This window comes from Vipera ursinii (genome assembly GCF_947247035.1).
Source record: "Vipera ursinii genome assembly, chromosome: 2".
Classification (NCBI taxonomy): domain Eukaryota; kingdom Metazoa; phylum Chordata; class Lepidosauria; order Squamata; family Viperidae; genus Vipera; species Vipera ursinii.
In genome coordinates this window covers 24,598,677-24,621,119 of record NC_139513.1, presented here as the reverse complement: position 1 = coordinate 24,621,119, position 22,443 = coordinate 24,598,677, and the positions used below count along the sequence as shown (strand labels likewise).

Below are 22,443 nucleotides of genomic sequence, written 5' to 3'. Positions count from 1 at the left end.
AAGTTCTAGGTTGGATCTTTCCCTGACAAGTATCCGTTGCTTCTTGTTCTACCTTCAGGTGCTTTGGAGAATATATTGACTCCCTCTTCTTTATGGCAGCCCCTGAGATATTGGAACACGGCTATCATGTCCTCCCTCATCCTTCTCTTCATTAGACTAGACATACCCAATTCCTGCAACCATTCCTCATGTTTTAGCCTCCATTCCCCTGATCATCTTTGTCACTCTTCTCTGCACTTTCTAGTATCTCAACATCTTATATAATTTTTCAGTTTTATTGACATTTTGTTTTCATATCTTGTTATGCACATTTCCCTTTTTTAAGATAATTATTTTTTATTTGCAGAGTGTATTTGGTAAATCAACTCATCTCCCAATTTTTTTTACGAATCTATAGGCCAATATTCCCAATACAACCAGCAGGGGGCACTGGAACTCCAGGATCTTGGACTTACAGTACTTCGCAGTAGCGAGTTTTAATAGGCATCAGTTTGTGTTCACCCTGCAAACCAATAATTAGCTCATCTCCATCTGATGTCTATCTACTTTTCTATCTTAGTTGGAGAGAGAGAAAAGGTCTCTGTAAATAAAATTCACAGAGAAAGTCTTTAGGTGTCAAAAACAACTCGATGGTACATAATCAAGAAAATTTCCTGGAAATGAGAAATTCAGCAGCACATCCAATAGTAGACTGATTAAATTTTTAAGATCGCAAAGATTCCAGCAATGATGTTTCTAACCTCAGAAATATTCAAAATGTCTTCATCGCTCTCAGCATGGATGGGTTTGTGTTGGTTTATTGTGGTGGTATGTTTTTTTGATCCCCCCTAATGAAATATGTTGAGACTATAGCTAACAGAATAACAGAATGGGAAGGAATGATAACTACAGTTAAATGGCAATATCTCTGAAACACCCATTAATATTGCCATCGGTATTTTTTTACTTTGGCTCCCCTGGTAGAAACAGCACTAGCCAGACTGAGCTCAGCACGCAGAAAGCAAGTCATTTGTTGACATTTTTCTTCCACTCCCAAGCAAAAATCTGATTCCTGGTCCATCCCATAATATGTATCTGAGATTTATTTTATTTATTTATTTTAGTTCCATTTATATCCCGCCCTTCTCTGAAGACTCAGGGCGGCTTACAAGCTTAGCAGTAGCCTTCATGCCATCAGCGTATTTCAGTCTCATGACTGCATGAGCAAGAAATAAAACAAACGACTCGCAGGCTTGAAGTGAGAAAAGCCGTATCTCATAAATATCAGCCAAAAGGCCCATGGCTTAATGCAGTTTGCCAACTAATGCTTTACAGGTAACCTGGACTCCAATTCCCATCCTCCGCTACCATGGAAGAATGGAGTCCATTCTAACACATCCAGATGTACAAGGCTGGGGAAGCCTGCTTCAACTGACAGACTACAGCCAAGTTTCATGCCTTGTTTAGATTCCCCTGTTTTCTTCACAATTAAAAGGGAAACTGACTCTCGTCTCAAATTCAACTCAGCTTTTTATCTAATACACTAATTGCCTTGGCAAACATATCGAGATAGCTTGCCACTGAACGTTTGAATTTTCTTTTCACTTCCCAGTTTAGCCAGATCACTTCCTGGTGATTCTTCCATCCCAAATCATGCTTGGCTTTTTCTGAGATCGACTAGGTCAGCTGGGAGTTGTAAGCCACTCTCAAAAGTGAGGAAATATATTTGATATGCACCAGGGTCTTTTCAACTTTTAAAGTTCCATTTCACTGAAGCAGAAGCCACTGCAGTCAACCAAAATCATTGCCTGGTGTTAGGCGGAACTAAGCTAAGCATAGGATTGAAAGAGAGTGTTATTAAAATTGGGCCTTTATTTTCTCAAAATTATGATTTTTAAAACCCACAGCTTTATTTTGGGTACTTGCTCCTTCTTACAGAAACATGCTGCGCTCAACGAGCAGACATGGCAAAATTTTACAAAAAATGTGGATACAGAAAAGGAGAGGCTACAAAAAACAGAATATGAAATATACCAAAGAACATACTAACAGTCTTTATTATGATTTGTATATTCGGTAGGCATCAACCCTAACCCCAGGGTTCCTTTTACATATCTTTCAGACATTACATTTCATCTTTAAAATCAGAGCATCCAGATTATCATTAGGACACAAACATCTGTCCATCGCATATCCAGGATCAGACTGAAGACAGGGAAGATTATTATCAAGTTTCAGAGAATGGCAGCAATGGAGAAGACAAGGACCTACAGTGTAGAGGAAGGACGGTCCAGTCAAAACTGCCATAGATGCCAAAACTCAGTGCTTTAATTTAGGATCTCTGACCCAGGGATGGCCAAATTTATGTAGGGCACTCAAAAACATTTTTCATCACAAAGGACAAGAGTTAAAGCCTTTTCTTTCAAAGGAAAACATGCTGCTAGATATTGCAGCCGAAACACATGCACTCATTTTTAAAGTAAAATCATGAAAATGCAAAATGTGAACTGACTGAAGAGGAGCTAAAAAAAATGCAAAATTTAATAGCTAATTTTTATTTTTCAAAATGAAAAAGTTCGAGCCTAGTGCTAGAAAGGGATCATCTTGATCCCTTGGTAAAAGAGGATGTCCTAAAAGGGATATTATGCCAGAAAGGCCAAGCCAGTCTACTTTTTTTCAATTCTTCCATCATTCCCCAGGGCAACAGTCTTAAGGCCTTGGTGCACAAGGAGAGCCGTTCTGCTTCCGTATCGCATTCTGCAGTACACAAGGCAGAGATAAAACAAACAATCTTTCCAATTTCATTAAATCAAAATGGCTCAACGCCCTGCTCTGATCTGGCAGGTTTAGAGATCTGTAATTTTTCTCTGGATATATGGATACTAAACATTATGGACTCATTATATCCATTTCGTGGACTCCAACTGGGTATTTTACACCCATACGCCTCAGAAACACAGTCTGAGCTGGAAAACCTACTACCCACAGCAAAGGATGGGCACGTGTCCCATTAAAAGAAGCTGGCGGGAACGTGAAGATGGGGTCCTCGGTGTCTGCATCAGTAAAAGTCACACATTCCCCCACGTAGTCCAAGGACACTCGGATTCTTTGGGGGTGTTTGCTCAGGGACAAGGCCGTAACAGGGGACGTGAGGGCCCAATGTTGGCCCTTCCACAGCCCCACAGCCCAGATCCCCTCCTCTGGGCTGAAGTCCATCATCCCCTTCTTCTTGGAAGGATCTCGGGTGACTCCCACTGCCCAGAATTCCCCATCGCCCACTTCCAATTCCCAAAAGTATCTCCCAGAGGTGAACCCATCACAGCCCAGAACCAGAGCCCTGGAATCCAATCTTTGGGGAGTGTTAGGGACATAATGTAAGGCAGGCAGCCTGTGCTGAGATTCTCCGTCTCCTGCATTTCTTTGGTCCAGGGGCAGAAGAGCACTTGAGAAATCCGGGTCAAAAGTTGAAATTCCTGTGAGCAGAAAGAAGCAAACTTTGTCAGCGCCTTGCTTTCCTTCCAGTACTGAGGCTTGCTTCTGGCTGTTATCACTACATCTCTCTTGTTATCATTTGTAGCTATTCCTGGCAACTTCCCCAAAATTCACGTAGACTGCAACTCTACCCTAGACTGGGATTCCCCAGAAATCACATCAGCATGTAATCAGCAGGTTACCTGCATAAATCCCCCAGGTGGTTCAAAAATATGAATAAATAAATAAAAACAAGTAAAACTATTATCTACTGAGCCACAGAACCCTTGCATCTCGAGTTAAGATGGTTTGAGGGTTGTGAGAGCTCTCTGCCAAGATCGTAAGAGAGCCATCAGATGCAATTAGATGGATCAATAGGTTAAAGCAAAGGACAAGGACCTTCAAGTCCAGTTCAAAGGGCTTGTTATGCCCAAGAGCCATACAATTAAAGAACAGCTACCTCACAGATCAAGGAAATAAAATCTCCAAAAAGTACTTTTCACTCACATATCTGCCTTATGTCTCAGATATGCAATCTTGCAGAGTTTTTTTTAATTGTCTCATTCACAGAGTTAAGAGGGGGGGGGAAATCAAGGGGCCAATCTGCTGATGACTAAAAAGTAAAAAAAAAAGTTCTACACAATACTTTAAAAGAATTCAGAGTTTGTTTGTTTTTTATAATCTCCAGCTTCGGACTGTTTCTAATCCTTGGATTTACAGTTTTGATTTTCTTTCCTTAATAAAGTTGCAATCATTAGCCCTTTTTGGCAAAATACTCTACAAAATAATTGTGAATGCAAAATGAATAACTCGCTAAGAGTTTGCATTAGGTTACACACAGTACTGGAATAAAAGCAAGCCATGCTCCCACTCTGCATCAGCAATATATCCTCAGTAACTGAAGCAGCTTTCCGTGGAAACAAAGTAAAAACACAGAAAACACTTACAAATCCAACAGATGTTTCCCCAAAACTCACCTTTATCATTCAGTGATCTCACAGTTTCTGTTCTCTCGATGGCATATGTCACATTATCTAGAGAAAGCAGGTATTTATCGAAATTTAGCTCCTCAAATGTAGAGAAAAATGAGTTTACTGATTAACCAGTAAAACCAGAGGGACATGGTGGTGTAGAGGCTTAATGGTGCTGGAACTGCCAGATAGAAATGGTCCCCCCCCTCTTTCTCTTAACGGTTCAAGCCCACCTCTGTGAGACAGACTGAGCTCCCCTCACTCAATCCCTAGTTCCTGCCCACCTAGCAGGTCGAAAACATGCAATACTGCGAGTAGATAAATAGGACTTCAATGGGAAAAACCTAGCCACCTCACTGGGAAAAACTTAACTGTGTTCATGTATCCTGAAAGTGGAAGCCAGCTGCCAGCCCTGTCCCAGTTTGGGCATTTAGAAAGAAACAGCCTTGACTCCATTCGTAGCACAGCGTAAGTAAAGCCAGATCTGAATATTACCGCATAAACCCAGTGATTTTCCCTTCTCCCAGGCCCCCTTGGTCATTTTGTAAAATGTCCAACGATATTCAAAACTAGGTGTTTTGGTAACAATTCTAAAGTTTGGCACCTTTTTGACGGGCGTTTGCATTCCGTTCTCATGCCTGTGTCCTTGGATCTTTCACCTGCTGTCACATTCTGGATCCTGTCATTCCCCCTTCCCTACATATCCCCATTCACCATTCCCCCTTTTTATGGCAGGATGCCATCAAAGTGAAGCAAGGCTGAGGAGGTACGACGGCAGATCTGACACTGACATGGGACCAGGCTTCCTGGCGGAGCCCATGAGAGCCAGCAACCCGAGTGCAACTAGTTAATTAGTATAAAGCCAAGTTTCCCTCTCCCTCACCCATAATGCACCAAGAATAGATGTGCAAGCACCAAACAGAATGAACTAGCAATCTAGGCTGTCAGGACTGCACTGTGTACCTAGCGTGTGTAGATTTGCCTGACACTATATGCCATACACTAAATAAATCATTGGTTTGCCTCCATCAATGTATGGTCAATCTGTTTAGTACGGCATTATTTTATCTTCCAAAGAAAGTATACTTGACACAGCTTGCTTTTAGCAGAGTAGATCTGATAACTTGATTCCCTCACTCCAGCTGTCCATTGAATGGCTTCTAATAACTGAATTTTATATTCCCTCCATATTTATTTTCTCAGCACTTTCATCGCAGAGAACCATATGATGTTATTCTTTTCCTACAGCAGCTTCTGCCTGCATCATATTCTGACTTAATCCTTCAACTCAATGCTTCCATTGGCCATGTCATTTTAATATATTGTATGTATATATTAGCCTACTTATATATTATCCTATTTTCCCTTGCCCTCATTGCTTATCACATAATTTTAGAAGTAAAACAGGGTCTCCTCCCATCTAAGCTGCCACTCAACACATTAAGTCAAGATTTTTAAAGACCAGCCTATTTATAAATAAATAGCACACAAAATGTCTTAGGGTGAGTATAGTCTTTAAAAATTAGCCAGACCCACAGTATCCTGGGTTAGCAATTAGAGATTAAAAGGTAAAGGTAAAGGTTCCCCCGCACATGCGTGCTAGTCGTTTCCGACTCTAGGGGCCGGTGCTCATCTCCATTTCAAAGCTGAAGAGCCAGCGCTTGTCCGAGGACGTCTCCGTGGTCATGTGGCCGGCATGACTAGATGCCAAAGGCGCACGGAACGCTGTTACCTTCCCACCGTAGTGGTCCCTATTTTTCTACTTGCATTTTTACGTGCTTTCGAACTGCTAGGTTGGCAGAAGCTGGGAAGAGTAACAGGCGCTCACTCTGTTAACGCAGCACTCGGGATTCGACCCGCCAAACTGCTGATCTTCTGATCAACAAGCTCAGCGTCCTAACCCACTGAGCCACCATGTCCCTAATTAGAGACTACTGATCATTTAATCACTTTTGCGTACCTTGAAATCTATTCATAGTTTTCTTCAGAGCCACCCCTTTTCGTGACAACAGCTCCAGGCGCTCTCCCAGCTTGAATGTCGCTTCCTCAGCTGACGGGAACTGTTCTGCGTTGCATCTGAATTTTTTAAAAGAGCACATTTATACAACTTATGAAAAAGTTCAATTTGTCACGTTCTGCATTTTTTCTTTGTGTATTTCTTAAGAACTACACTGAGAAGAACATACTAGCCTAATATCCTAATCCAAGGAATGAAGCATTAATGCATACCCGATTCTAGCATCTCACGTTTTATATATTTGGCCTTTCTTGCTCCAGAAATGCTAACTCCTACTTCAAGCATGCAAGCTGACATAATTGCTTCGGATGGCAGATTTTTGAGTGTTGGCAAATGACACCAGTAATAGAAACTACTGGGCATTTTCTGCAAAACTCCAACATCTGTTTTGACAATATACACCCTGGAGAATTAATAATACATTACGCTCCGTAAATTAGCATTTAGCGTGGCAGCTCCACTATTCTAAAAATAATTCTTCTGGCTTTGTCAGTTACCATTTTTCTCTTCTTATGGCAGCTAAGCACTTGTACCCGCTTTCCCTGCAAGATTACAGCTAGTCCCACTAATGTGACCACCCCACCCCCGCTCTGAAAGCACCTCGATCGCCCCAATTTTGGCAGAGAATATAAGAGCCCCGAGCGTGTCCTTCCTTTGTCTACAAACCCAAGGTTGGCGCTTTAGAATGGAAAACCCCGTGGAAAAAGGAAAGGAGGAGAATCGTACGTACCTGGCCATGTTTTTTTTAATGTCCTAGAAGACAAAAAGAGAAAAAAGAGGAAAAAAAAGCACTAAGCATCGCAATGCTCTACCCCTGCAGTCTATCGCTGGCTAATGGGGAGCATGCCTCAGCACCCTTGTCTCGGGCTGCAGAGGACTCCGTGAGCGCTGTCCAAGCCATGACAGGTGGAAGCTTTGTTCTAGCCTCTGGTGCTTACAAGGCAGGGGGAAGTAGCCTGCCCCCCCAGTCACCCTCAGGCTCTTACCTGTGATCCCTGAGGTGGAACATCGGATGTTTGCTTCAAGACAAGAGGTGGGGGATGCTCCGGTTACACACGGGAGCCTTCGGGCCACGTTGCTCTCCCTGGTGCTGTAACTGGTTCTCTGAGGAGAAGGGCTGCCCTAATTCTTTCAGCAGCCTTCTCCTCCCCGAACTGTCCGCCCGCCCTTTCTGCCAGTGAGCAGGTTGGCTTTGCGCCCCCTCCGAGGCCTGCCCACCAGCTACACCTTGCTTTACCACCCACATGACCTCTAAGTGGGCTGTCTGGTAGGCACACCTAATGGAAGAGGAGGGCACGGCTTGTTTCAGCCCAACCGAGGCAACTGTGCCTTGCTTTGACAAGGCCAGGCCCAGAAGGAAGGACCCCAAAGGGCCCCCGCCCCGCAATGCCCCATCCCAGGATCACGGTGCCTCTTCACCATCACCCGTTGTGCCTCAGAGAGATTCTCTGCACGTCACAGGTTACCTAAAAATCTTGTCCTTGTTGCTTGTGATCAGAAAGCTGGTTGCAAAAATAATTAAAAAACAAAACAAAACAAAAAAAAAAGGATTCTGTGCCAAGAGATCAAGTGCGCAGGAGGTGCTGCTCGATTTTTAAAATAAACCAGCCTCACATCCTTGGAATAGCTACATATGATGTTCGCCACGGAGTGGACCACAGGAAGACCCTAAGGAGATCCCAGAAAATGCAGGCTTTTTTGCAGGCACACATACGGCACAACACCCTCTTGTTCTTCTCCACACAAGAAACCCCACTTGTTCTCTCTACACCCAAAGTTACTTCCCCCCGCCCCTTGTCTCTTTGAAGGCATGCACTCATCCATCGGCCAAATGGTTAGGAGCAACATCGAATCCCATCCCGTCACTGCAGTGGCTGCAGCCCGAGAACCCAAACACCCTTGAGAGAACCCATATTAACAGGACAGTACGTACTAGAGGTCTGCATGGCAGCCATACCCGATGGGTCCCGACATGAACCTGAAGGAATGGGGTCATCCAGGCCAGCTTCTCAACAGCCTTCAGGTCAGGCTGAGGGACCTGGAAGTACATCTGCCAACAGCAGAATGCTATGATGTCATAGCATTCTGCAATGGGAGGAGCTCCAGAGCTCCAACTCTTCCTTGTAAAAGTCCAAGGGCACCATTCCACGAGAGCACAGACCAGACTAGTAAGGTCCCCCTTCGTCTTCCCATGAAAGGTCAACACTCTGCAAGGGTGGAAAATACTCCCACCCACAGCACTGAATTCATCTGGCTTCATCACAAACAGCCACATCAACCAGAAAGGCCAATGCCAGCACCTGTGCAGAGTAGGAAAGGAAGGGGGTACACTTTTCAGAGAAGCCCCCATTACCTGTCTATGGCCTGTCCCCCACTGTCACCAATATGTAGATTTTTTTTTCCCCATGAGGAATAAACAGTTGAATCCTTGTGCTGGTTCCAACAGGGATCACATCCAAGTTCATGTTTGACCAACTGTATCTAAAGGGCCAGGAATTCACAAACCTCACATCCAAAACCTTGGGGAGCCCAATGCCAGGGCTTCTGACTCATTGCTAAGCTCACCTCCAAGCCAGAAAGAAGAGACCTTTGAGATCGCAAAGTCTCACCTGCAAAAACTCACTCGCCGGCTGCCTGCACTTCACCTCCATCTCAGTGATGACATCACCAAGACGAGAAAGCTCCTCTGAGATTTGGGTCATCATGTCGTCTTTCTGCTTCTCTATGTCTTTATCTAGCTCTTCCAGCTGGCTCAGCAGGCGTTCCTCTTGCTTTTTCAGGAACTGATGTAGCTGTTCAAATTCGGTGACAATGTCCTTCCTTTCAGTTTGAACTTTTTCCTGTAAACGGGTAGGATGAGAAAGGAGTGAACCCATCCCAAGGAGGAACATAACCGGAAGATCATTACAGGGGCAGAATGCAAAACTGATGTGTTTTAGGCAGCATTTTGGGAATCGTGGGATCACCATTTGCAGCTTTCCTAGCCAGCTTCCAACAAGGAAGATTAACGGGGGATTAGAGGGATTCACTTAATGACCATGTGCTTCACTTAACAACTGCAGTGATTCATTCAACAACCAGGTCATAAAAATCGGGCACAACTCACTTAACAACAGCTTGCTTAGCAAGGAAATTCTGGTCCCAACTGAGGACTTCTTGTAGGTGTTGCATAAGAGACAGTGCAGACACAGAAGAAATGGCCATAGAACACTTTGAAAAAAGGGAGAGTCAAAACAGACAAGGAGAATTTTTTGAGACGTGAGGGGGAGAGGAATTCAGAAAAATCAAGCCCTGCTTCTCTGCTTGTGATGTGTAATGGCACCTACCGTGTATTCTTGGATTTTCTTTTCGCCTATCAGCTTCTGACTCCACAGATCATTCTTTTCCTGCTTCAGGGATTCTAATTGTGCCTGAACCCGCTCCTGAATAAATAAAAATGGCTTGAGATAGGGGGGAGAAAATTAGAGGCAGTAGGATCTTGGAAATTACAGCACAGGCAGCCTGCGTTCACCTAATATGCTAATCTTTGGCTAAGTACATTACCTTGCTTGGCTAGTTCACACAACAAACTAACCCGTAAATGAACCAAACTGCACTGCATCCAAACTACATTAGCCTTTCTCAACTGGGCTCCCTGAGAATTTGCTAGGGGTTCAACAAGAGGTTGCAACTGACTTTTGCAAGCCACACGATGCTAGCTGTAGATATTTATTGTATTTATATGTCAAATTTAAAAACTGCCCATCTCCCTCATTGAGTGACTCTGGGTAACATGTATATAATAATTTGTATTCAGGGAAACCTGAGACCTAAACGTTATTTCAAGGGTCCTTCAGAATAAAAAGGTTGAGGAATACTATAGTGGATAATTGCAATATAGGTTAGAATGTTGTTGGGCCAATATTTCTGATTCACGACAAACAGTGTCATAATGCCTGTTCAAAAGAGATATGTATACAAAGTAGAATTATGATGTCTTCCCAATGCTACTGGCAATCCAGTTTGAATGTTCTTGGGGGTTTTTTTAGGCTTCATAACTGGTGACGGCCATAAAGCTAAGTCCTGCTTCTTAAACAAAATTCAAGAGTCTTGGGCACTGATTCTATCTGTACCTAACCCCACAGTCCCACAGATTACCAAAGTCATAAAGGTAAAGGTAAAGGTTCCCCCGCACATGCGTGCTAGTCGTTTCCAACTCTCGGGGCCGGTGCTCATCTCCATTTCAAACCGAAGAGCCAGCACTTGTCCAAGGACATCTCCATGGTCATGTGGCCAGCATGACTAGACGCCAAAGGCGCACGGAACGCTGTTACCTTCCCACCATAGTGGTCCCTATTTTTCTACTTGCATTTTTACGTGCTTTCGAACTGCTAGGTTGGCAGAAGCTGGGACGAGTAACAGGCGCTCACTCTGTTACGGGGCACTCGGGATTCGACCCGCCAAACTGCCGACCTTCTGATCGACAAGCTCAGTGTCCTAACCCACTGAGCCACCGCATCATACAATAAACAAAATCTTGATATTGGACACCAGAGATCACAATGCTTCATTCAGCTGCTGATTTTATTTCATTACAGCTAAAAATAGAGAAGGTCCTAGTGCAAATAATCTTTTAGAGCAGGGGGGTGTCAAACTGCCGGCCCGCGGGCCAGATGGGTCATGCTGAAACTGTGCCCAGCCCAGCTCCAGCAATGGGGAAAAAGTCACGATATGCCGCGACATGTCATGTGGCGAGTTTGACGCCCCTGTTTTAGAGCCTAATGTTGGTGACAGTTGAATTTTCAAATACTTGAATGGATTTGTGAAGCAAAAATAGTTTTTTGAGGTTTTTTTAACCTTTCAAAACCTAGTGTACAGTTCTGGGTTTCTCTGACAGTCTTTCAGCTAGGTACTAGGCTCTAATGCTACTTAGCCTTTTCATGATCAGATAGTCAGTCAGATGCTAACCTGTAAGAACACATAGTGCAGCAAAACATAAATAAATAAAATAAAGCAAGAATTTCTCTTCTGAACCTAGTCTTGTCAAAGAAACATAGGAATAATAATAATAATAATAATAATAATAATAATAATAATAATAATAATAATAATAATAATAATAATAATAATAATAATAATAATCTGAAATGTTTACTTGGCCCAAAAGGTAGATCCTTTGATGAACATAATAAACAAGCAGGTAAAAAAAAAAGATAAATAGCAATACAAGTAGTCATCAACTTACAACCATTCATTCAGTGACTGTTTAAAGTTACAATGGCACTGAAAAATGTGACTCATGACCATTTTCCAGACTTACTGTTGCAGCACCTCCATGGTCATGTGATCAACATTCAGATGTTGGCAACAAGCTCATATTTAGGATGGTTGCAGTGTCCCAGTCACCTTTTGCAACCTTTTGACAAACAAAGTCAATGGGAAAGCCAGATTCGTTTTAACAACCATACTAAATTAACAACTGCAGTGATTCATTTAAGAACTGTGCTAAGAAAGGTTATAAAATGGGGCAAAACTCACTTAACTACCGTCTTACTTAGCAACAGAAACTTTGGGCTCAATTGTGGTTAGAATTTGAGGACTACTTATAGTGTCATGTCTCCCAGATCATTTCACAAACATGTGTTTAGCACTTCTGAGATTGCTGGGTACCCTTACTAATAACCCTGTTGTCAACACAGCAGATAGCTCAGTCAAATTAACACTTAAATGACCATATTATCAATTTACAATTCATTCAAATCCTGGTCACTTCATATTTGGATTACTGCAATGTGCTTTAGATGTGAATGCCCTTAAAGACCATCCAGAAACTTCAGCTGGTTCAAAACACAGTGATCTGAACAGTAATGGGGCGTTCTTGTCAGTACTGCTAGTGAGCTGCATTACCTGGCAGTTGGCTTTTGAACACTATTCAAGGTGCTGGTTCTCACTTGTGTGGCATAAGACCAAGTTTCCTGAGGGATCATTCTTCTCCTATTGTTTCTGGCTGGCTGGTACCTTTGAGTTGTGCATTACCTGGTACCTTCTATTAAATGTTGTCATTTTATGGCACCTAAGAAAGGTGAATTTACTATCATGGTCAATAACTATTTTAGATAGCTTCTCCTAAAGATACAAATGGAACAGACTGGGATTCTAAAAAGCCCTTAAAACCTGGCTTTGGTCCTAGGCTTGGGGTTGATATATAGGGGTAATGCTGTTTTCATAGTTGTTTTTAGTCTAGGTCAGGGGTGTCAAAGTCAATTTCATTGAGGGCCGCATCAGCATTGCGGTTGCCCTCAAGGGGCCGGGTGGGTGTGGCCTGGGTGGGTGTGGCCTAGGTGGGCATGGCCTAATGGGTGGGCGTGGCTAAAGTGCATATGGCCTACTGGGTGGGCATGGCCAGCTCTACATCGTTCGCATCAAGGGTACCTATGGGGGGGCCTGGGCAGGAGTGGGACAGATCTGAGGGTCTCTGGCAGAAGGAGGGTCTCTAGGCCAGGGCCCAGGCAGTGGGGGCCGTTCCCTCACTGTTTCCAGGATGGCTTTGCGGGCCGCATGAAACCACTTTGCGGGCTGGATCCGGCCCCCGGGGGCCTTGTGTTTGACATGTCTGGTCTAGCTTGTCTTGTTTCATTTGATTTTTAACCATTTTTAATTTATCATTAGGTTTGTAAGCTGCCGAGTCCACTGGAATGGTGGCTCTATTTTAAAACATCATCATATTATTTTGGGAAAGCATATTGGGAAAGCAATTTATTTTAATTGGGGTTTTTTTAATTGCCCAGGGTTAGTTTAATCTTTTTTAAATTGGTTTTTTTTAAACTTTTGTATGGCTGATTTTTAACGCCCTGTAAACCGCCCTGAGTCCTCAGGGAAAGGGCGGTATATAAATGTAATAAAATAAATAAATAAATAAATATTGTAAACTGAAAACATATTGTAAACTGGAATGCTTCTGTTTGGCATGCTCAATATGTAATTTTTCACAGCACCCAAAAAGAACAAATTATTTAAAAAAAAAAAAAACAACGAAGAGAGGGTGGTTTAGACCAGCGTTTCCCAACCTTAGGAACTTGAAGATGCGTGGACTTCAACTCCCAGAATTCCCCAGCCAGCATAGCTGGCTGGGGAATTCTGGGAGTTGAAGTCCACGCATCTTCAAGTTCCTAAGGTTGGGAAACGCTGGTTTAGACGGAGGGCCCCCTGGCTCGCCCTTACCCTGTAATCCCGGGCTGCCCTCTCGACGTGGAAGATGGTGTGAGCGCGGTGCTCCTGGGATCGGTCGCAGCGCGCGCAGATGGGCGTTTGGTCTTCCTCGCAGAAGAACTGCAGCACGTCCTGGTGGATCTCGCACAGCCTCTCTCCGCTCCCATCTCCCGCCCCTCCGAGGGCGACGGGCGCCCTTTTCCCTGTTGGAGAGGCAACGGGGAGAGGGGCCGGGGGCGGCGTGGACGGGGCGGCCGGGGACGTCGGGGTCGGCGAGGGAGCAGGGAGCAGCGGAGGGGTCGGCGGCGTTGGGGCCCGAGGCGGCGGGGTGGCGGGCGTTGCAACGACGGGCGCCGGCGGGACGATGGTCGGGGGAGTCACCACCGGCGACGGCGCTGCGGGTGCTACTGCTGCGCTCGGCGGGGCGACTACCGTGGCTACGGCCGCCGCGGCTCCGGGCAAAGAATCGAGCCTCTGCCGCTTGGGCCTCTCCACCACCAGGTTGGCCAGCAGCGGCGGCGGCTTGATGGGCCGGAGGTTCCTCTTGCGGGCGCTGGCGCCGCACTCCAGGCAGGAGATGTTGATCTTCGGCTCGCCCAAGCGCTGCCCGATGCAGCCGGTGCAGAAGTTGTGCCCGCAAGGCAGGCACACCGGATCCGGGCAGTAGACGCGGCACAAGGAGCACCAGGTCTCGCTGGGGTAGCGCGGGCCGGCGGGGATCTCGGCGGGCGTCGTGCCGGGCGGGGGCGAGTCGGGCGGCGAAGGAGGAGAGAGCAGGCAAGGCGGGCCGGGCTGCAGCAGCGGCGGTGGGAGAGGGCCGCCGACCGACAAGCCCGGGTGCTGCGCGCCTCGCAGGCGGCTCCGCAGGAGCCTCTGCTGCAAGAGCTGCTCCGCCGTCATCCCGCCCAGGCCTCCGCTCATGGTGCCGGCCGACCAGCGCACGATGCGCTCCGCTGGCGAAGACGGCGCGAGGCCCTTCCGGCGGGAGGCCCCGATTGGCCGCTCTGCCTCGCGGAAGAAGCGCGGCTGACGCGACGTCGAGGTCGACGACGGGAGACGTTAGGGCGGTAACGCTTCCTCGCGCCGGAAAGGGAGAGCAAGAGAACAGGAAGTTCCCTCTTGCTGGAATTTCATTTCCTGTTACGTTCAAGTCGCGCCGGCTGGAGCTACCGGAAATTGCGTTTCCCCCCCCCCCCAAACTAACGAGGCGATTGTCCGCTTATTTGAATCGCAAACGAATTAGTTTCAATAAAGGGGAACATTTGGAGCTCAGAGTTGTTTTTTATTAAAGAGTTTTACAGTACATTTTATTTTTACCACAACAAAACAAAACCCCTCCCAACCCCCTCCCCTCTTCCCAACCCTTCCCAACACCTCCCTCCCTCCCCCTCCTCCCTCCCCGACTTCCCAGAGCTAAATACAAGGTATAAAAATAGAAACAATCATAATCTACCGTATGCAAACAACAATAGACTATTAAATCTATCGCACTTTAACTCTTATAAAATAACTACAAACAATATAAATATCACATCAGCACTTAATCAAATGCTAAATGAAACTTTTTAGTCCCATATTTATTCTGGATGTAGTCAATCCATTTTTTCCACTCCACAATATATCTCTGTTGCGAATGGTCTTTCAAATACGCTGAAATCTTTGCCATTTCCACCAGGTTGGAAACTTAAAGTCCATTCTTCTATAGTCGGCAGTTCTTATAAAAGAGAACTTTTATAAAATGTTTTATAGGTGGCATTTAGATCCTAAAAAACTAGCAAGTATGTATCCGAACTGCCAGTCTAAATGTTGGAGGTGTGGTGAAGATGCAACGTACATTCATATATGGTGGACCTGTAAAAAGGTTAAAGCATTTTGGATTAAAATTTGGTGGAATATGCAGAAGATATTTAAGAAAAGGTTAAAGTTTTGTCCGCAATTGTTTTTACTGGGCATTACTATTGACACTACTGTTGTGGACACTAAGTTGATGTTGAATTTAATTACGGCAGCAAGACTTTTAGTAGGGCAATATTGAGCTCAGAGTTGAAATGAGGGATTCTTGGTGTTCTCTCCGCTTGCAAACGTTTCATTATCCAAACTTGGGTAACGTCATTGCTGCTAGTAGGGAGTGGTGGTTGCTCTCACTTTGCAACCCAGTGGCTTGCCCTGTCATAGTTTACTTTAGTGTTGTAGGAAGTCAGCACACACCCCCACGCCTGCCCCCAGAGAAGGAAGTATTTTGGGGGATATTTAAAAAAAAAGGCAGTGAAGGGATTTTATTATGCTTAAGGTTGATGTTAGTAATATTGATATTAGTAGTGATACTTTGTAATCATCTATGTGCAAGCAGCTGACTCAGGAATTCTGGGAATTGAAGTCCATGAGTCATAAAAGAGCTGAGGTTGCCTACCCCTGCCCTAGGCTTTGGGGACCCAGGCCCTACATAAAAGGCAGCAGCTTCAGGACAAACTTCCCCAAACCTTCCCCTTGTTATTGTCCTCCCTCCCTCCTAAAGCCACATTTTCAACAGGGAAAGCTGGGAGGGAGGGACTTGTTGATCTCCCCCCTCCAATCAAGTGCTAAAATTAAAATCTTCACCTCTGCTCTCCAGTCTCTCATCCCTTTTAAAAACTTTACCTTCACTCCAGGCTGAAGAATAGAGGAAAGAAGCAAGAAGGAAAGAAAATCTTCCTGCAACTTTTTCTCTTGACCTGGGGGGCGGGGGGAACCCCACTTCATCTCCAAAAGTTAGCCAATTACTGTAGAGACTTGTGCAATAAAATAAATGCTGGGCTCGTTGCAAGCTTTAGCTATCCAACTGACAGACTGTAGAGCTTAGCTAAGACTTAAAGGCTAGTCTGTAGACTGTCCTCTACACTACAGGCAATCAGATGGACAACTAAAGCTTGCACACAGCATTCTCGATTTTGTTGCACAAAATTTGGAGATTAATGTTTTTTCTCTAACTGGGGTCCTGTCGGAGTGGGATGCGGGTGAAGAGATGTGGAGTGCTGCAGCATCCTCCTAAGGGCGAATGACCACAGGGGCACTGCATCTGTCATAAGTTTGAAACGGCTGTATGTAGTTTTTTTGGGGGGGACGGTCGTAACTTTGAACCATCATCAAGGAGTGTGTGTGTATAGAAAGTTTAAAAAAAACCTAAGAGAAGGTATTTGCTTCTTTACTTATTTTCAAAGCTGAAATCTTTGGCTTGGCTCTTAATTTTTATCTCTGTGAAACTTTCACTCACAAGAAGAACCAAAATCATAGAAAACCTTTTCTATACACACAACTTTCTTTGTTCAAACAGAAGTTAATTCTAAAAGCAAAGCAAAAAGATCAGATCCTAGCCTGATCATTCTTCTCTGAAAATTGAAATTCTGCTTCATTTCAAAACTAACGTCCAAAAGGACGTATGAATGGTATTGCATATGCTAACCATATTGCGGGCAGCATTTCACTAACACATTTTCAGTTCTGTATTTAGATCGCACAATATAAAGAAAGGACAGGTTTTCTTCCCACAGAAATTAGCTAACAGAAAATAAAAATGAGGTACATATAATCAGCATCAAAAAAATGCTATCCAACCCTTTTCGTAATGCAGAAGTACTTGGATTTTCTCTGGAGCCTTGTTTAATCTTAGGTGAATCTTGGAAGTAAAAGCCTTGTACTCATTTCCAGAGCCCCCAAATCCATATCCCTTAATTAGGGCAATGAAGCACAGGTCCCTTCTATTTTACAGACTCCTTGGCAATGCCAAGAGCCCAATTTTGCCCATCCTCAACTTCCACCTCCCAAGGTAAATTTCTCACAGCCGAACAGAATAAAAGTGGCATCAAATTTCTCCAGATTGTTGACCAGTGGCTGAGTTGTCTGAATTGTTGGCACGTCTCCACGTTTCACAATTTTTTTTATCCTTGCTTATCACAAAGAGAGGGTTAATTGCCCTGGGGTCCAGAGTAAGCTTGATGAAGGGACAGAAAAACATGTATTAAAAGTACTATTGTGAGAAATGTACATGTTGTAATTTTCCAATTCTGTTAAAGGAATAGGCATATAGAGGCACTTACCTAAGATACATTTAGGAAAGGACATATAATAAGATGAAGAAATAGAGAAATATACATACTGACTTAAAGGATACTTTTAGAATAGTGCACACTATTGTAGAATAACATATAGCTTATGAATTCATTTTATATAAGGCTTATTCTTTATAAAAACTGCTTAGAGTTAGTATTTTAAAGTATAATTAAGAACCAAAGTGCAGCCATGTTTAACCGAAGCATGAACTCTGTTACACACATAGCTTCTAGAGACAAAGCAGGCATTCTTATAGAAAAACAAGGGAAGACATAAATCTTTTATAATTGCAATTATCCAGCTTGGGTAACAGTTCACCTTGTAGATAAAGCTATACCCCAAGTTAGCAGGATGTTACAGAAAAGGGAGTGAAGATAAGATAGAAGCAAAAGGGCATTTGATCTAATAATTGGAGGGTTTGGTAATTGTAATTAATAATAATAATAATAATAATAATAATAATAATAATAATAATAATAATAAACCTTTATTGTCAAAGTACAACATGAGCTAGGAAGTCAGAAAGCATGTGACCAGGTGGGCCTATCAACTGGACTCACTTTGGAAGGATGTGGCGTGATGTACAGGACAGGGTATAACAATCTATACAAAAATTGCTTCAGGTGTGGACTCTGGGATTTGCCATTACAAGAGTTCCACTGCTTTTGCAAAAGCTTTAATAAAACTTGTTTTGTTTTCCAACATCCTTGGAGTTGAATTTTTTTATTCCTCACACTATCACAACCAAGCGCCAACACATCAGGAAAATTCAAATGGAGACTGGAATAGGCCTAGCACAAATAAAAAAAAATACAGTAAGAGAAAATACTATTAGGCCTATTTTAATCTTGACTGGCCAGTATACAAAGTACATAAAGAATGGGTTCATACATTTAAACCATGGTTTGCTTGAACATGATTTACTGAATTAATTGGCTGGATTTATATAATAGAACTACGGTAATAGAAATTTACCCAGTAAGTAGCAAATGCAGATGATCCTTGTTTAGTGATTAATTAGTTCTGACAACTTGGTTGTTAAGCAAAATGGTTGCTAAGTGAACATATATGACTGAGAGGCTGCAAAGATTGCTGGCTGCCACCCTCTCGTTCAGCTAAAGTTCTCTTTTCTAGTGTCCTATGCCTTATACGATTTTCTCTTTTTTGCCCCTTGCAGGCAGATTGCTTAAACAAGCTTTTTTCCAGAGCTGCTTTTCTCTGCAGCACAACAGGTCAACAAGCTCAACCCTGTGACCTTAATTAGTTTATTACAACCCTCCCACTAGCTGCCCTTGCTGCTGGAAACTGACTAGCCTTAATCAAGACTAATGGTCATTTAATCCAGTGCTGCCTAGGAGTTCTTGGGAAAATTACTTTTTTCCATGGCCACCAGTTACCAGCGGAATTGTTTTGCAGGCAACAGAAAGAGAAAGTTCCTTCTTTCAACAGAAATCTAAGCACAGGTTGTGGCAGGACTGATGCCTGAGCAGATTAAAAGTCCTTATATGCACCCTCCCCTCCCTTCTTGACCTCCTCCCTTGTCAGGATGACCCAGCTGCCAATTAAACAGCATCACTGAGCAGCAGGCAAGGAGAAGGGAAGATAAAATGGCTGCCTGGGAGCTCTGCCACCTCAAGAGGCTGAATAAAGGTCCTGGGGCTATAACAGCAACTGAGACCGCCAGGATTGCTGTCCCTAAGTGATGTGGTGACATGACATTGCACTTTACGACTGCATAGCTCATGGGTGTCAAACTCGACTGCATCACAATATGTATCATGACTCATCACAGTGTTTTTTGCCTTTATGGAGCTGGGATGGGCGTGGCCTGCACATGACACATCTGGCCCACGGGCGGCCAGTTTGACACCCCTGGCATAGCTTATCAACAGCAATTGCATAAATACAAACTGTCTAGATGCTGCAGAATGTTTAGCTGATTATATGACATTCTACAAAGTTTTTATTTAAAAGATTTATATGTTCAGCCATCTTATGAAACACAGTGCTAGGCAACTCACAACAAATGCTGCTTCTTGCCAAGTACCATAAAATAAATAATGGAATACTGCTCTCTGACTCCTTTCTAATTAGAAGTCCCAATAACTTACCATTTAATCAGTTTTGCTTTGGCTTAGCATGTTGTGTGAACCCATCCACCTACAGCAACAACCTCATTTTCTTCCCTTCTTCCTTATCATCATCATGATTAAGCAAGCATGATTTAGTGCAGTATGTATCTAAAATAAACGTCAAAAAGTTTTAGCTGCCAAGAACTGAGTAGTAAAAGTTCAACCTCGTCAGCCTGGCCCTTGCTCTCCAAATCTTCTTTGGATTATTTTAGTTTTTCTCTTCTTTTCCTTCTGAGCTTTCATGTGGATGGCAAGCTTTTTCTGAACAGAGAGAAAATATTTGTTTAGGATGCTCTTAGATGTTTTTGCAAAGGCAGCTTGCAATTTCTATATGATGTCTCAGTCTAGAACACCACACATTACTGAACACACTGAGTTCAGCAATATTGACATTCATAAAAGGGTGCCTTGATCAGAGCTGAAAAATTTCAACAGAATAACATAAGGTTTTTATTACCTCTTATTTGGGAAATTGTACTGATAACAGTATCTTCATTATAAAAGTAATGTATCAGTTTGTGGTGTCAACCATTAGCCAACTGACATGCGACTTACTAAGTGCTGTCCTTCTGGGGGTGGGGGGTTGTGCTGTTTATATGCTCTTAGGTGGAGTGTTTATAAATGTGTGGGGGGGGTGAGGGAAGTAAGCAAATGAAGTAAAACAGCACACTAGAAATTAACGTAACCAAAAGTAATCAAAATTCAAAAGAACTGTCAAAAAGAAAAAGCAGAGTCAAAAGCAAGAATGGAATCTGAGAAAATATCTGAGACTTTACTCTCCCTTGTTCTCTTAAAGGTGAAGGCAAAGACTGGAGAGGCACATTCAGACTAGTAAGACTGTGTGATTAGCATGATTAGCATTTACAACTTTAGCTTTCGGTCTGGGTTACCTCAAAGGGCAGACATTTTGAAGGAGATCCCCACCAATCTTACAATAGGTCCCTATGCAAATTCAGTCTCACTTCCCTTCTACATACAGAAAAGGGCCAAGTCTGTTAACCACTAGACCAGTGCTAGGACTGAGGGACTTCAGGTTCACCCATTAAGTTGCCACAGTTGCCAAACAACGCTCTGAGTCTTGGACCCCCTTTTCGAGATGAAGCTGGGAAAGACCATCTGCTTGGATGAAGAGTGGGGCTCCCCCAGCCGACACATCCCTTTAGCTTGCAATCTTGGGCCGCCTCTTTGATGGGGAGCATGGGGTCAATTTTATGCACTCGGGACTCCCTGCAGATGACACGGACGGGCATCTCGTCCTCCTCGCAGAAGATTTTCAGTGGCTCCTGGTGTTTCTTGCAAAACCAGCCAGCGAGGCGATGGCCTTCTACAGTCGGAGCCGCTTGGGTCACTTCCACGACATTGCCCAGCTCCCAGTTGGGCTTCAAGCTCCTCTTGCGAGACCACCAGCAGCACAGGGGTCAGGAGGGGTTCTCGCTTTCCGAGCGACCCCAGCACTGGATGATGCCCGACTGGTAGAAATTAATGCCTGCAATTGATGGAAAATGGCTCCTTGAGAGTAGTCAGGCAGATGGAGCAACTGATAGCCCTCTGCAGAGTTTCCAGGGAACTCTCGGTAGCCGTGGCTGGAAAGGGAAGAGAGGTAGGGATGCTGGTTGCACTGGCCTCCTTCACCGCGTTTTCTTGCCTGAGCTTGGTTGGCTCTGAGGCTGCAGTGCGCGCGGCTCCGTTCCTGCGCAAAATGCTCCCAGTGTCAGGGTGGACTTCTCCCCTGGGCTTTGGGGATACTTGATCTGCACGCCAGAAAGCCTCTGTCTGGGCGAAGACTCGTGGGGTTCCTTCCCCATTAGAAAAGACCAGATTCCCGAGGAGGAAGAGAGGTGCCGGTCGGTCTGTTGCAACGCTGAGAAGAAAGCATTATTTTTTACACGAGTGGACAGTACTATAGAAGAAATGTGTTCCATTTATAAGATTTTCCATACACTATCACCATCAATCCAACTCTGCAGAAACAAGGGAGAATATTTAGAGAACTGCAGCACGCATCCAGAATAGTTTGGACAAAGGGGAAGCACATTTACTTTCATTTTTCCCCAGTCATAATATAATCGCCACACAAATTCTGGTGTGCTGCCTCATTGTGGCTGGAATAGGAAGCGTTCCTGGGAGTGATGAGTGAAGTTCAATACATGCTAAGAGTCTTTCTCCTCAGCAGGGTCACTCAAGGTGTGAAGCAAGCAGGGTGGCTATAACTGGGCAGCAGCGCACAGGCAACCACACGTGGTGACAGTGACAAAGTCATCAATTCATGAAGTGTGAAAGGTGATGCTAAACCATTCCTGTATTTTTACCAAGAAAACCATATAGATAGAAAATATTGTCATGGAGAAATCGATGTGGTTATTAGCATATGAAAATGACCAGATGGCGCATAAACAATATAAAATAGGCCACCATACATACAGTATTAACTGCCATTTTATGTAAAAACCTTCTTTTCCAAATGGTCCTTTAAAACAAGGTTTCATTTTTCTCCTAGAAGGATTAACTGGATTTGAGATTGTTAAAAGGGTTAAATATTTGGGGGTGATTTTGTCGCCCTCTAATACAAAGCTATATAAAAATAATTATGAAAAGTTAT

The 22,443-nt window shown here is 43.9% G+C and overlaps 1 protein-coding gene and 1 pseudogene across 5 annotated transcripts; both read right to left on the bottom strand.

The window, feature by feature from the left end:
- Positions 1 to 2,018: 2,018 nt before the first annotated feature.
- Positions 2,019 to 14,694, bottom strand: LOC310636287 (E3 ubiquitin-protein ligase TRIM15-like). 4 transcript variants are annotated; one of them, XM_083355984.1, is made up of 9 exons: positions 13,639 to 14,694; positions 9,765 to 9,878; positions 9,048 to 9,278; positions 8,372 to 8,488; positions 7,425 to 7,457; positions 7,169 to 7,191; positions 6,382 to 6,497; positions 4,428 to 4,484; positions 2,019 to 3,452 (listed from the first exon to the last, which is right to left on the bottom strand). In XM_083355984.1, exons 1-9 carry the CDS (start codon positions 14,545 to 14,547, stop codon positions 2,869 to 2,871), a joined length of 2,184 nt encoding a protein of 727 aa, XP_083212110.1. In that variant the 5' UTR covers positions 14,548 to 14,694; the 3' UTR covers positions 2,019 to 2,868. The 4 variants fall into 4 exon arrangements, with proteins under 4 accessions (XP_083212110.1, XP_083212111.1, XP_083212112.1 ...); XM_083355985.1 differs by having other exon boundaries at positions 9,765 to 9,860; XM_083355986.1 differs by lacking the exon at positions 8,372 to 8,488 and having other exon boundaries at positions 13,639 to 14,693.
- Positions 14,695 to 17,086: 2,392 nt separating this feature from the next.
- Positions 17,087 to 21,941, bottom strand: LOC310634793 (E3 ubiquitin-protein ligase TRIM39-like; annotated as a pseudogene). The gene is made up of 3 exons: positions 21,920 to 21,941; positions 20,996 to 21,330; positions 17,087 to 17,420 (listed from the first exon to the last, which is right to left on the bottom strand). The product of its transcript is annotated as an E3 ubiquitin-protein ligase TRIM39-like (transcript).
- Positions 21,942 to 22,443: the final 502 nt, after the last annotated feature.